At 46.9% G+C, this 14,398-nt stretch overlaps 1 protein-coding gene across 2 annotated transcripts in view; it reads left to right on the top strand.

The window, feature by feature from the left end:
* SLK (STE20 like kinase) overlaps positions 1–5,610 on the top strand; it is a 57,353-nt gene extending 51,743 nt beyond the window's left edge. The window contains exons 14-18 of one of the 2 annotated variants that reach the window (XM_069753841.1): positions 265–389; positions 523–711; positions 2,424–2,549; positions 3,140–3,253; positions 5,227–5,610. In XM_069753841.1, coding sequence (XP_069609942.1) covers positions 265–389; positions 523–711; positions 2,424–2,549; positions 3,140–3,253; positions 5,227–5,373 — 701 coding nt within the window. In that variant the 3' untranslated portion in view covers positions 5,374–5,610. The remainder of the gene's footprint in view (positions 1–264; positions 390–522; positions 712–2,423; positions 2,550–3,139; positions 3,254–5,226) is intronic. The other variant, XM_069753840.1, reaches the window with a different exon arrangement.
* The last annotated feature ends 8,788 nt before the right edge of the window (positions 5,611–14,398 follow it).

Here is a 14,398-nt window from a genome sequence, read left to right as displayed (position 1 = left end):
TGGGAGCGTCCCTTTCTGTAATACAGGCTGGATGTGTATAATGTTTGTATCCAGGGTGCTGCTGTCTTCATTATATATAACAGCACAGCTTCTATCCTGCACTGGTTTCCTTTTCATGTGCTTCCCTATAGATTTTTTTTCTCTCCTCTCTCAGAGACTGTACATGCTTTCTAACCTGTCCACAGTATACATTTGGACAACTCGGCTATGAAGGCATGCTGAGAGTTGTGATGACTCATAAATAATGCATATATTTCACTACAGCGCGAGAAGCTGCTATCTGGGAACTTGAAGAACGACATCTACAGGAGAAGCACCAGCTGCTGAAGCAGCAGCTGAAGGATCAGTACTTCATGCAGAGACACCAGCTTCTGAAGCGGCATGAGAAGGTACGGCACCCATGGGGGAAGACGTCCCTACCTGTATCTACCATATTGTTTTCCTTTGTTGTGTGCACTGGGGTTTACCAGACAATCTGCAGTGTGTCCTCTGATCATGGACGTCTTCCATCCCGTCCTGTAGGAAATGGAGCAGATGCAGAGGTATAATCAGAGGCTGATCGAGGAACTGAAGAACAAGCAAACTCAAGAGCGGGGACGGCTGCCCAAAATTCAGCGCAGTGATGCCAAGACTCGCATGGCCATGTTCAAGAAGAGTTTGAGGATTAATTCCGCGGCTTCTCCAGAGCAAGACAGAGAGAAGATTAAGCAGGTAACAGACCTATCGCTTCACCTGCTGAAGGGGGCCCTGTAGAGCGGGCGTCATTAAAAATCTGAGTATCTGTGATAACTTCAATCTGTGTTACTAATTTTTAATGATTTGGCACTAGTGATGAGAGAACGTGCTAGGATACGGTGTTATCTGAGCATGCTCGGGTACTAAATGAGTGACTTTGGCATGCTTGAAAAATTTGTTTGAGTCCCCGCGGCTTCATGTCGCATGGCTGTTAGACAGCCGAAACACATGTAGAGATTGCCTAACCAACAGGAAATCCATCCATGCATGTGTTGTGGCCATGCAGGCGCCGGGACTCGAACATATTATTCGAGCACACTGAAGTCACTCGGTTAGGACACAAGCATGCTCAGATAACACTCTATCCGAGCACACTTGGTCATCACTATTGGGCACATGTTACGGCTGCCTACAGCATCTGTAGACTTCTGTACCAGCGCTCCTTGCTCTTTTCAAGAATCTAGTGCCACAAAATCTCTGACCATCCTAAAAGGCTGTGGGGGGTTCTGTCCGTGGGGGGGGGGGGGGCATTGTCTTTGGGGGGGGTTCTGTCTTTGGGGGGCTCTGTCTCTGTCTGTGTGGTGTTTTGTCTGGGGGTTTTTGCCTGTAAGGATTGGTTTTGTCCGGTGGGGGGGGGGGGGGGGTTATGGGGGTGTTTGTCTGTAGGGGGGGGTCTGTCTGTGTGTGGTTTTGTCTGTGGGGGGGTTTATCTGTGGGGGGGGTTTGTCTGTGGGGGGGGTTTGTCTGTGGGGGGTTTTGTATGTGGGGGTTTTGTATGTGGGGGTTTTGTATGTGGGGGTTTTGTATGTGGGGGTTTTGTATGTGGGGGTTTTGTATGTGGGGGTTTTGTATGTGGGGGTTTTGTATGTGGGGGTTCTGTCTGTGGGGGTTCTGTCTGTGGGGGTTCTGTCTGTGGGGGTTCTGTCTGTGGGGGTTCTGTCTGTGGGGGCTTCTCTCTGTAGGGGGTTCTGTCTGGGGGGTTGTCTGTGGGGGTTTTTTTGTGGGGGGGTTGTATGTGTGGATTCTGTCTGTGGGGTGTTTTGTCTGTGGGGGTTGTGTCTGTGGGGGGTTGTGTCTGTGGGGGGGTTTGTATGTGTGGGTTCTGTCTGGGGTGTTTTGTCTGGGGGTTTGTCTGTGGGGTGTTCTGTCTGTGGGGGGGTCTGTCTGTGGGGGGTCTGTCTGTGGGGGTTTTGTCTGTGGGGGGGGTTTGTCTGTAGGGGGGGTTTGTCTGTGGGGGTTCTGTCGGGTGGGGTGTTCTGTCTGTGGGGGGGGGGGTCTGTCGGGTGGGGGGTTTTGTCTGTGCGTTCCGTCTGTGGGGTTTTGTCTGTGGGACCCTGTTGATGCCCATGGTGTGATGGCGTAGACACTGTGGCACGGCTGCAGAAGCTAAAAGTGGCCACAAAGCAGCGCTCGTAGCTCACAGCACAACACTATTACTTACCGTTCTGACTATTTAATGCAAGTCACAAACTAGGACATAAGTATGTATGACCCCAAAATGAATACCCTCCGTGCCAGGCATCGCAAATAAAAACCCACCACAGGCCAAACCTTCCTAGACAGCTCAGGCCCTATATACCCCCTCCAGGCCAGATGTCCCCTGTATACTGACACCACCTACATATACTGACCTCAGACACACATCAGTTACAAGGGAAAATCTTCTGAAAATGTAATGGTTTTTGCAGTTTGCTGTCCAAGAAGATAAAAGACAGAAGAACGAGCGATTAGCTCAGCATCAGAAGCACGAGAACCAGATGCGGGATCTGCAGCTGCAGTGTGACGCCAACATCCGGGAGCTCCAGCAACTCCAGGTATGTGGCGTCCACCCTGGTGTGGAGGTCTGAGATCTGCTCTCCACAGGACACAACTGCTTCACTTAGGGGGATAACAGTAACCGAAACTGCCCCCGCCTGGGATCGCACGGCTTAGATGCCGCTGTCTGAGAATGATGGCAGCATAAATGTGATCAATGGTAGCAACTGGAGATATGTCTGACCGCTGCGGTTACCTGTAGATGTCGGCTGTAATACACAGGCAACACCTGATGTGGGCTCAGCTCCTGAGCCCGCACCTTACATGTACATCGCACTTTGAGAAGAGGTCGTTTTCTTCATCACTACTGTACTCTGAAGAGAGTATATTATATATATATATGTATATTATTTCTATCCAGTTTATAAAATACCATAATACGGTCAGATAACCTTGTGTAAGGTGATGGGGCACAATCCGACATAGACGATAGTATTGTGTAATGGAGCATGGCTGTGCTTGTGAGGCCATGTCACCACCATTATCAGAATATTTCAGGTCCTAGCAGACCCCTCTATAACCATGTAGATGTCTGCAGTGGAGACCTGCTATAACTTGTGGCTAATTTGTTTTTCGTTTTTGTTTTTAGAATGAAAAATGTCACCTTTTAATAGAACATGAAACTCAAAAGCTGAAAGAGCTGGATGAAGAGCATGCGCTGGAGCTGAAGGAATGGAGGGAGAAACTAAGGCCACGAAAAAAGGTATTCTACCAGAGCCGCTTGTCTGGCCCGCTGTGACCACACAACTAAAGGGGGGACCTCATCAGAAATCCCTCAGCTGTTCACCCCCACATGCCAGCCCTCGCACAAGCAAAGATTCTGTAATTGTCTCATAATTGTTCTGAATTGCTTGTAGTTTACTGCAATCCACCATACAGTAACCTACCAGTGACGGCACTGGAGTTTTACCCATACTGTCCACAGGAGGAGCCGGCTGTAATATACAGCTGATATCCTGCTACGTGTGCTGGGAACAAGAGCTGAACTCGTGCTGGGGAGCAAGAGCCGAAGTCGTGCTGGGGGGCAAGAGCCGAAGTCGTGCTGGGGGGCAAGAGCCGAAGTCGTGCTGGGGGGCAAGAGCCGAAGTCGTGCTGGGGGGCAAGAGCCGAAGTCGTGCTGGGGGGCAAGAGCCGAAGTCGTGCTGGGGGGCAAGAGCCGAAGTCGTGCTGGGGGGCAAGAGCCGAAGTCGTGCTGGGGGGCAAGAGCCGAAGTCGTGCTGGGGGGCAAGAGCCGGAGTCGTGCTGGGGGGCAAGAGCCGAAGTCGTGCTGGGGGGCAAGAGCCGAAGTCGTGCTGGGGGGCAAGAGCCGAAGTCGTGCTGGGGGGCAAGAGCCGAAGTCGTGCTGGGGGGCAAGAGCCGAAGTCGTGCTGGGGGGCAAGAGCCGAAGTCGTGCTGGGGGGCAAGAGCCGAAGTCGTGCTGGGGGGCAAGAGCCGGAGTCGTGCTGGGGGGCAAGAGCCGGAGTCGTGCTGGGGGGCAAGAGCCGGAGTCGTGCTGGGGGGCAAGAGCCGGAGTCGTGCTGGGGGGCAAGAGCCGGAGTCGTGCTGGGGGGCAAGAGCCGGAGTCGTGCTGGGGGGCAAGAGCCGGAGTCGTGCTGGGGGGCAAGAGCCGGAGTCGTGCTGGGGGGCAAGAGCCGGAGTCGTGCTGGGGGGCAAGAGCCGGAGTCGTGCTGGGGGGCAAGAGCCGGAGTCGTGCTGGGGGGCAAGAGCCGGAGTCGTGCTGGGGGGCAAGAGCCGGAGTCGTGCTGGGGGGCAAGAGCCGGAGTCGTGCTGGGGGGCAAGAGCCGGAGTCGTGCTGGGGGGCAAGAGCCGGAGTCGTGCTGGGGGGCAAGAGCCGGAGTCGTGCTGGGGGGCAAGAGCCGGAGTCGTGCTGGGGGGCAAGAGCCGGAGTCGTGCTGGGGGGCAAGAGCCGGAGTCGTGCTGGGGGGCAAGAGCCGGAGTCGTGCTGGGGGGCAAGAGCCGGAGTCGTGCTGGGGGGCAAGAGCCGGAGTCGTGCTGGGGGGCAAGAGCCGGAGTCGTGCTGGGGGGCAAGAGCCGGAGTCGTGCTGGGGGGCAAGAGCCGGAGTCGTGCTGGGGGGCAAGAGCCGAGCTCGTGCTGTGTGTGCTGGAGCAAGAGCTAATTCCGATTATAGCACTTTAACCTCTCACATACCAATGTCAGCAATGATCGTGGCATGTGAGAAGTTTGTCAGAGGAAGATCTCTCCCTCTGTCAACCCTAGGGTACCTCCGCAGCACGACCGTGGGATGCAGAATAGATGCTATTTCATCTAGAGGCCTTAGAATGATTTGCATATTATCTGCCATACACCAGAGGTGGAGGCTACCTGTCAGTAAAACGCTGCATAATCAGTTCATTATCAGTGTGATCAAAGGTTCAAGTCCCGTTGTCAAAGCCCCCAAATCTTAGATTTAATATTTTAAAAAATATGGTATGTAAAAAAAAACAAATGAATTCCTCTCAAAAGCACAAGACTTCTGGATCACCTTTTACCTTCCTGCAGATTCTCTGATCACCATAAAACTGTTGTAACAGTAAATGATAGCAGCAGGGGGATGAGGGGGATGCAGCTGCAGAACGTGTTGTGAGCCTGCATGTAGTGAGAGGGGGAAGAATTAGGAAATTTTCTAATTTCCTCACGCAAATATGCTGCTGTTACAATGATATTTTTATTGATAGGCACTAGAGGAAGAATTCGCAAGAAAACTTCAAGAACAAGAAATTTTCTTCAAAATGAGCGGAGAATCTGAATGCCTTAACCCCACGACGCAGAGTCGGATTTCCAAGTTCTACCCCATACCAAGCATGCATTCAACCGGGTCTTAACCGCATCTGTTTTACTGCTGGTTTTATATGCTTTTATCTCAGCCATGTCACTTTTGGAACTTTTTAGAAAAAAGCATGGGTAGACTTTTATTTTATTATTATTATTTTATTTTTATTTTTTTTTTCTTAAACTGTTTTTAGTCTGTTTTTCTGGTGTTTTTCTTCTTTTTTTTATTATGATATATAAATATATAAGTTGCTTATTCTAAATTAAATCAGATGTATTGTTTGTACAGCGAGGACACAAGGCCGCCTGCGAGAGGCGCTATGCAGTATCTTGTGTTGAGCGAAAAAGTTGCAAAAATGGCCATATTTTGTATAATATTTAATATGCAAAAGAAATTGCTTTCATACGAAGGTTCATATCAATTTTCATATCGGATTAGATGCATGGATTGGATAACTTTCAGTATCACATCATTTTATTTTTGGGGCCCTGATTTATAGTATCGGGCCATTCACTGCTGATATCCGTCTGTAATGCTGGATTATACAGATCGATATTCTTATGGATGAACCTTTGTTATTTGGGGAAACCAGCAAGACCTAAAGGCCATCTTCCCCATAAAGAACAATGGCCACCCGTTTCCTGGTTGTTTTGGCTTCTGCAGTGTCCCCGACTCCTGAATGCCAATCTCCTTTCTTATACATATGATATCGCTCCTATACGTGTATATTACTAAGTGAAAGCTAAATGTGGTCCTGTATAGGAGAGGTCACACCGGACATTTTCCTGACTCTCCTTCTATGCAACCATTGTACCCTGCGGTAAACTTAGCGCCAGGCTGCGGAGCCGTATCGCACATGCTCGGTGTCATCACAAAGTCAGATGCTTTACGATTGGCAAGTAATTAAGAAATTTCCTGCCCCGTGTTGGTGAAAAATAGCAAAAACCATGTGATCACAACAAGCAATAAACATGCTCGGGTGCTGACCCAGTGTCTTCTGCGTGCTCGAAAAACGGTTTGAGTCCCCATTCCTGCATGTCTCGCGGCTGATTGACAGCCACAACACATGCCGGAGTTGCCTGTTTGTTAGGATAACTATGCATGTGTTGTGGCTGTCATGCAGCCACGGGGACTCGACACTTGGTTAGCACCCAAGCATGCTCAGATAACACCATATCCAAGCACTTGCGCTCATCGGTAATATCTGTGCTTTTTCACTTCCGGTGTTGCTTCCTACTACTGTAACCAATAGAGATGAGCGTTATGCTTTCTTGCTGCTCTGGCGTGGCACCCGCTACCTTGTGATATTGGGGGGCTTATTATACCCTGAGGGCACCTAGGATGCCTGGCACAGAAGTGAACACCGGTGGCCTGGACTGGACCCCAGATCAGTTCAGTGATGGATTAAATTGCTAATTGATTGTGATGACTCGGTCCACGTCAGCAATCTGTGGCCGTCAGATAGGAGCCCTCCTTCCTTCCTTCTAGCATCCGCTACTCTTCTTTTGATTAGCCGGCCTGGTGCAATGTCACGTGTCTAATGCCGCAACAATGACGGCACACCAGGCCGGCTAATCAAATGAACGTCTGCGGATGGCGGCAGGGAGGAGGCAGTTCTCGGGTCAGCAGATTACTGCCCTGGCTGATAGACCTGGTTTTGCAAATCCAATCACACCATCTTTACTAATAACGATTGCTGTTCTAGATAACCCCTAGTAGGTCTGATAAATGCCTGTTTCCTTGAATTGACCTTTTTTTTATTCGTACCTTTTTGGGTGGTGTGGATATACCGTCACAGGTTAATTTAAGGGCAGCCGTTTTTTGTACACCGCTTCCAAAGGGAGCCTTGCCGGGGCGCAGATCGCTCCTATGAGAGCGTTGCAGCATATTCTCACATTAAATCCGCTAAACACTGTCCGCGCAGAGACCGGGTGCCTGAAACTCGTGAAAACTTTGCAATGGGGACACTTTGTAGAAATATTGGCCTGCCGCTAAGCCCCACTTCTGGAGCTCGCCCCAAGGGTTTATGATTGGTGGCTGGCTGACCTCAGGGACCCTCACCGATCACACACCAGTTCTGCCTTCCCATGGCCACGTGGCTATACAGGAAACCACAGCTCGTGGCCCCATCTCAAGTGAAAGCCGCCGGGAGGGTGTTTGTGGCAATGTGACCCTTGCGTTCTTAAGATTATTAGGATAGCGACAAGTGTGTGTGGAGGGGGGGTCAACTTCATTACTTAAACACTTCGTCAGGATTTTCTCATCTCAAAGGCAAGCCTGGTATGTCAGAGTGAGGAGACTTATAAGCCATGCATGCGCCTCTGGGAAATTAAATATGCAGAGAGGAAGAGGACTAGAACTCCAGCGCCAGCTATTGGCTTGTCACTCTCCACTAGGAGAAACGTCATCCTTTAATCAGATCTCATACTGTGCACTGATAAGTGGCAACACCCCGAAACACCGTTTCTGCAAATTGAGATTCTGGTTTGGATTTTATCCTAAAAGTCCTATTGCAAGGCTCGTTAAAGAGTCGACATTGACTTATAGGATCGCTGCTTCCAAAAGGTGGCGCTAGAGTTCTAGTCCTCTTCCTCTCTGAAGAGACCATTTTGCAGAGGAGCATGCATGGCTTATAAGTCTCCTCACACTGACTCGCCAGGCTTGGCTTGTCACTCTTAACAAAGAGAATTGTTACCCCTTAGACATGATCTCAGAGGAACACTCAATGCCCCTTCTTCTCACGCATTATGCCCCTTTCGTGATGGCAGGCGACCACTTGTGTAATGGAGTTGGCTAAAAGCTAGTGATGTCGCTGTATGCGTGGTGTCGTCACTGTGTGTCGGTGACTGGTTTGCTTTGGTTCATTATATAAGACTTAGACGGTTAAAGTGAAGTTTTGCTCTTGTATAATTTTCAGAGGTAAGTGTCATATTCTTGTCAGTATTACTCTTTTTATTTTTATTCTCTATTATCCTGGAGTAGTTTCCATTTTGTCAAGTTTTTATAATTTTTGATTGCTGGTAAAAATGTATCTTCCTATCTAAGTAGTGATGAGTGAACGTTCTCGGATAAGGTGTTATCTGAGCATGCTCGTGTGCTAGCCGAGTGACTTTGGCGTGCTCGAATAATATGTTCCAGTCCCCGCGGTTGCATGTCTCGCATCTGTTCAACAGCTGCAACACATGCAGGGATTGTCTTTTTGTTCGGCCATTCCTGTATGTGTTGTGGCTGTCGAACAGATGTGAGACAAGCAGCCGCGGGAACTTGAACATATTATTTGAGCACGCCGAAATCACTCAGGTAGCACCCGAGCATGCTCAGATAACACCTTATCAAAGAACGTTCACTTATCACTACTTAGATAGGACAAAACATTTTTACGTACTGGGACAAAAGAAAAAAAAGAAATAAAAGAACGCAAAAGTTTACATTTGGCCTCTTAATACAATTAATATATATGGTATTACTGCATCCATAAAAGTGTGAGCTACCGTAGTTAAATATTTCATTGTTTACCTTTATAAGTAAAGAAATTAAAATAAAAGTTATGTTTTTTGGAAGCCGAATGAAAAAGAAAGAACAATGGCCGTGGTGGAAAGGGGTTAATACATAGAAAAACATTATTTTACTATTCACCGGCTGTTATTTATTTATAAAAAAAAAAATGTGTGGACTTTTCTGTAATAAAGGAAGAGTCCCTCTAAAAATATAATATTTTGAGGGTACGGGGCAAAGAATTATCATCACAGGTTTTCGTTTCTTTTTCCTTTCAAACTTCAATTTTCCACTTGTTTTGTGGAGGAGGTTATTATAATTATTACAGTTCATTGATATGATCTTGTGACTGTAATGATATAGCGCCCCTAGAGGAAGGAGGATTAAAAAAAAAAATGAAACTTGGTTTCAGAAAGTTTAGAGTTATCGGTGCGCTAGTCGGGCTCTGTGCCATTCAGGGAAATGTACTTCGACTTCACCAGTTATAAACCCTCCATGTTTTTTAAGTATCATATTCTATATAATGGCCGTGTGACTTCTAGTATCTGTATATGCCCTGTTTTACCTGTACCACATCAGCTTGGTTATCGTTCATAAAAAAAATATACACTAAACATTTCTTTTAGCCAATCCGATGTTTGCTTCTCTCTCCCAAAAAAGAATAGAAATGATTCAGAAACTTTAAAAAAAATATCTATAAATTTTTTTTTCTTTAAAGTTTCTGAAAAAAATAAATAAAATATATATACCGTATATAATATATATATATATATATATATATATATATATTCATATTCATTGGTTAATAGGTTAGGAATTTAGCGTTACCCGGCGTTCTTCATGTGCGATATCGACTTTTATTTGTTTCAGATGTGGCAACAATTGTCATTTTCCTGAACTTGAATTGTGTCCTTTTTCTATAGCCCATATAATTAGTTTCTGGCCAGTAATTGATCTCTGAAGCTTTTCTGACGATAAGAAGCACATGTGAAGAAAAGCCTACTGTAAATTGAACTATACTGTAAATAAATCTCATATACTGTACATTCTTTCGTGTCCTGTGTTTTTGTTTTTTTTAGTGGCATTGGCTCTTCTATGCTTTATGGGTATATACTGCCTTCTGGCTTCGCAATGAGATAAATACAAAAAATAATGGTGTCTTAGCCACCCCTAAAATCATCCCATAGTGCCAACCATTAGGTGCCTCCTTTCTAATTTACTGTCTGCTGCCGTTTGTCAAGCATAATTGGTCACTAGCAGCAGAGGTGCGGAGCCTGATGATGGGAAGTGCAGGCGGACTATTTGTCTCTCTGCTCCTGCTCTCCTGTCTGGCAAAGCTGCATACCTGCACATCAGATAGGGGGAGCCAGGCAAAATTCATGCTTGTAAAGTGAGAATGGAAGTTCCTGTGATAAGTGTGCTTGCAGAAAGCTAATGAAGAGAAGCAACCCATTGAAAAAATATTATAAGACAAGTTATCTGAAGTTCTGGCTACTAAAGTGCTGGTAGAATGCTGATGAAGAGGAACCATCCACTGCAAGAGAGTAGAAGACAAGTTATGAGAATCTGAAGTTCTTGCTACTACTGTATAGTGCTAGTAGAATGCTAATGAATAGGAACCACCCACTGCAAAAGAGTGGAAGACAAGTTATGAGCATGAAAATCAAATGTTCTGGCTGCTATACTGCTGGTAGAATGCTGGTGAATAGCAACCACACACTGAGAAAGAGTGGATGACAATTTACAGAGCAAAAGAATTGTGATAGTTCTTGTACATACAGCTCTGGTAAAAATAAAGAGACCACTGCAAAATTTTCAGTTTGTCTGATTTTTCTCTTTATAGGTATATTTTTGAGTAAAATGTAAATTGTTCTTTTATTCTATAAACTACTTGTCATGAACCGGGGGTGTTTGGTTGCCCCAGTTCTTTCTTCAGGGATTTATATACCAGTTCCGGTTTGGAACTTGCAGCTCTCTGGCGCCCACCTTACCCTCAGGTCAGTCAGGGAACTACACCTAGGATAAGTAGTCACCAGAAAGGCTGCCCGGTCATGTACTGGCTGCAGTTAGAGCGATATACCTATTCCCCGCTGCTGCCGGGCAATACTCTTATAAACTGCTTTCCGTCACTGCCTGCTATACCTAACAAGCTCAGTACGCTCTGCTGTCATCAGCTCCTATTCCTATGATTAATAGAGGGTCAAGAGCCAACCCGTTCAGTAACGTAATTTACTTCAGAGGACGTTGGGGGTACGTTTTAGAGCAAAGAAAACAAAGCTAGTAAATATTATAGCTTTTACTCCAAAAAGATTAGGCAGTGATTACAAAAAGTATAAAAAACAATATTACAAGATGAGACAATTATAGTAGGTACAGAACAATTACAAAATAAAAGGGATTAAAGATGAAAAGCAATTACAGTTCTCTCAGATAATGGCAGGCCATGTGGCTGGGGGAAGGGCGACACATCCCAATGCATCAGAGCAGATTGCAGAGCTTTTGTTAGCCGACTTCCTGGGCAAAAGACTGCTTCCTAAAATGAGGTTCCATATTTTATACCCGCTGCTCGTGACATCACTGAGGGGCTGGATATGCCCCCTTTGGAAAGGTATGGAAAACAATCTATTAAACATAACTCGGGGTATGAACCTCGTAAAAGGACCCCAAAACTATCATTCTCCCGAGCATGAGATGGGTGTTAATTTGAGCCCAAACATGAAGTATCTGTATGACCCGGTTAAGTAGTAATCCATTTCTCGAATTCAGCTGGCACGAGAAATTACACTGTGTGCAGAATTATTAGGCAAGTTGTATTTTAGAGGATTATTTTTATTATTGATCAACAACTATGTTCTCAATCAACCCAAAAGACTCATAAATAATAAAGCTTAATATTTTTGGAAGTTGGAGTGTTTTTTTTTAGATTTGGCTCTTAGGAGGATATCTGTTTGTGCAGGTAACTATTACTGTGCAGAACTATTAGGCAACTTAATAAAAACCAAATATATTCTCATCTCACTTGTTTATTTTCACCAGGTAAACCAATATAACTGCACAAAATTTAGAAATAAACATTTCTGACATGCAAAAACAAAACCCCAAAAAATTAGTGACCAATATAGCCATCTTTCTTTATGATGACACTCAACAGCCTTCCATCCATAGATTCTGTCAGTTACTTGATCTGTTTACGATGAACATTGCGTGCAGCAGCCACCACAGCCTCCCAGACACTGTTCCAAGAGGTGGACTGTTTTCCCTTCCTTTAGATCTCACATTTTATGAGGGACCACAGGTTCTCTATGGGGTTCAGATCAGGTGAACAAAGGGGCCATGTCATTTTTTCTTCTTTGAGACCTTTTCTGGCCAGCCACGCTGTGGAGTAGTTGGAGGCATGTGATGGAGCATTGTCCTGCATGAAAATCATGTTTTTCTTGAACGATACCGACGTCTTGCTGTACTACTGCTTGAAGAAGTTGCCTTCCAGAATCTGGCAGTAGGTCTGGGAGTTAAGCTTCACCTCATCCTCAACCCAAAAAGGTCCCACAAGTTCATCTTTGATGATACCAGCCCATACCAGTACCCCACCTCTACCTTGCTGGTGTCTGAGTTTGAGTGGAGCTCTCTGCCCTTTACTGATCCAGCCTCTGGCCCATCCATCTGAAGGGTTTTGATGTCATTAGACAACATCCCTCCTCATTACAGAGATGCACATCACCTGATTTACTTAATTGGTAGTTGGCTCTCAAGCCTGAACAGTTTGGAGTAGGACAACATGTATAAAAAGTATCATGTGATCAAAATACAACTTGCTTAATAATTCTGCACACTGTATAAAATGCACTAGTGTGTTGCTCGGCCGATGCAGAGGCCAAAAATGTATTTGTCCTGCTTCCAAACCTAATCTGCGCGATTATATACCAGTTTAAAAGAACAAAAGGAATGCCAGTAGGCTGCTTTCAACCAGTTCACACTGGAGTCTCATGTTACAGCTATATTGTCAGCAGTGTGAGGAGAAAAGCTGAGGGGGGGTTCAAAACTGCTGCATGTGTCTGGACTGGCTTGTCACTTACAAAGGCCAGAAAATGCAGCAGCCCTAAATGTGTGTGTGTGTACTTTACACAGACCTAATGGGTGTAGCAGAGCTGTGTATATTCATGACACCTCCCCCTTTTGGATTGCGCTACAGAGGCAGGACCTCTCGGTACTCCTCCATGCTCACCTCGGCAGTTTCGCCCCGGCGCGACAATTCATCTGCGTTGCCATGCTCTGTGCCCTTTTTGTGCTTCGCGGTAAAGTCATACGACTGGAGGGCAAGGCTCCAGCGTAGCAACCTTCCGTTGGTACCAGACATAGTATGCAACCAGCTCAGGGGGTTGTGGTCGGTCACTACGGTGAAGGTGCGTCCATACAGGTAGGGCTGCAAACGTTGCAGGGCCCAAACCATGGCCAGGCACTCCTCGATGATGGAATAGGCCACTCCCGTCGGCAGAAGCTTCCAGCTCAGGTACAACACGGGGTGCTCTTGGTTCCCTGAGTCCACCTGGCTGAGCTCAGCACCGAGGCCAAACTTGCTGGTGTCAGTCTGTACCAGGAACTGCTGTTGACAGCTTTTAACAATGGAGAACTGCTCGGGGTTGTTTTCAAAGACCAGAAAGCCACCTCACAGCTGTCTGTCCAGTCGATTGGGGTAGATTCTTCCTGGTGAGGTCTGTCAAGGGTTTTGCCAAGCTACTATAGTTCTGTATGAAGCGCCTATAGTACCCTGCAGTGCCCAGGAAGGACATCACCTGCTTCTTAGTCCTAGGGGTGGGCCAGGATGCGATTGTGACCACTTTGCAGGGCTCTGGCCTCATGGAGCCCTTGCCTACCCGGTGCCCCATGTAGTGGACCTTGCTCATGCCCATCTAGCACTTTCCCGGCTTGGTCAGACCTGCTTGGTGAATCCGCCTGAGCAATGTCATTCAGGTACGCCACTGTGTATTTTTCCAGTCAGTGAAGCAGGTGGTTGACCACCCGCTGGAAAGTGGCAGGGGCATTCTTCATGCCGAATGGCATGACTGTGGACTCGTACAGTCTGAAGGGGGTATTAAAGGCGGACTTCTGCGCCTCGGGGCTCAGGGGAATCTGCCAGTATCCCAGACTCAGTTCCATTATGGACAAATATTTTGCGCCAGCTAACCGCTCAAGCAGCTCCTCAATGCACGGCATTGGGTGTGAGTCAGAGGCTGTGATGGCATTGAGCGCCCTGTAGTTCACACAGAACCGGGTGGTCCAATCCTTCTTTGGCATGAAGTATACAGGTGAGGCCCACGCGCTTTTTGGACCGTTTAATCACCCCAGCTGTAACATCTCATTGATCTCCTGGCGCATAACCTGCTGCACCTCGTCGAAAATCCGATAGGGTGTCCGCCATAGTGGGGCATGATTCCCGCTGTTCACCTCGTGGACTGCTAACTCAGTCCTTCCATGTCTGTTGGTGAACACGACCCGGAAGAGTTCCAGCCTGATTTGCAGCTGCGACCGTTGGGGTTCGGTTAGCAAGGCGCTTTCCTCCATATTCTCAATGGACCGGCCAGCAT

This window comes from Ranitomeya imitator, chromosome 2, assembly GCF_032444005.1.
Source record: "Ranitomeya imitator isolate aRanImi1 chromosome 2, aRanImi1.pri, whole genome shotgun sequence".
Lineage (NCBI taxonomy): Eukaryota > Metazoa > Chordata > Amphibia > Anura > Dendrobatidae > Ranitomeya > Ranitomeya imitator.
Note: the sequence above shows the minus strand (reverse complement) of the source record. Positions and strands in the feature narration are given on the sequence as shown.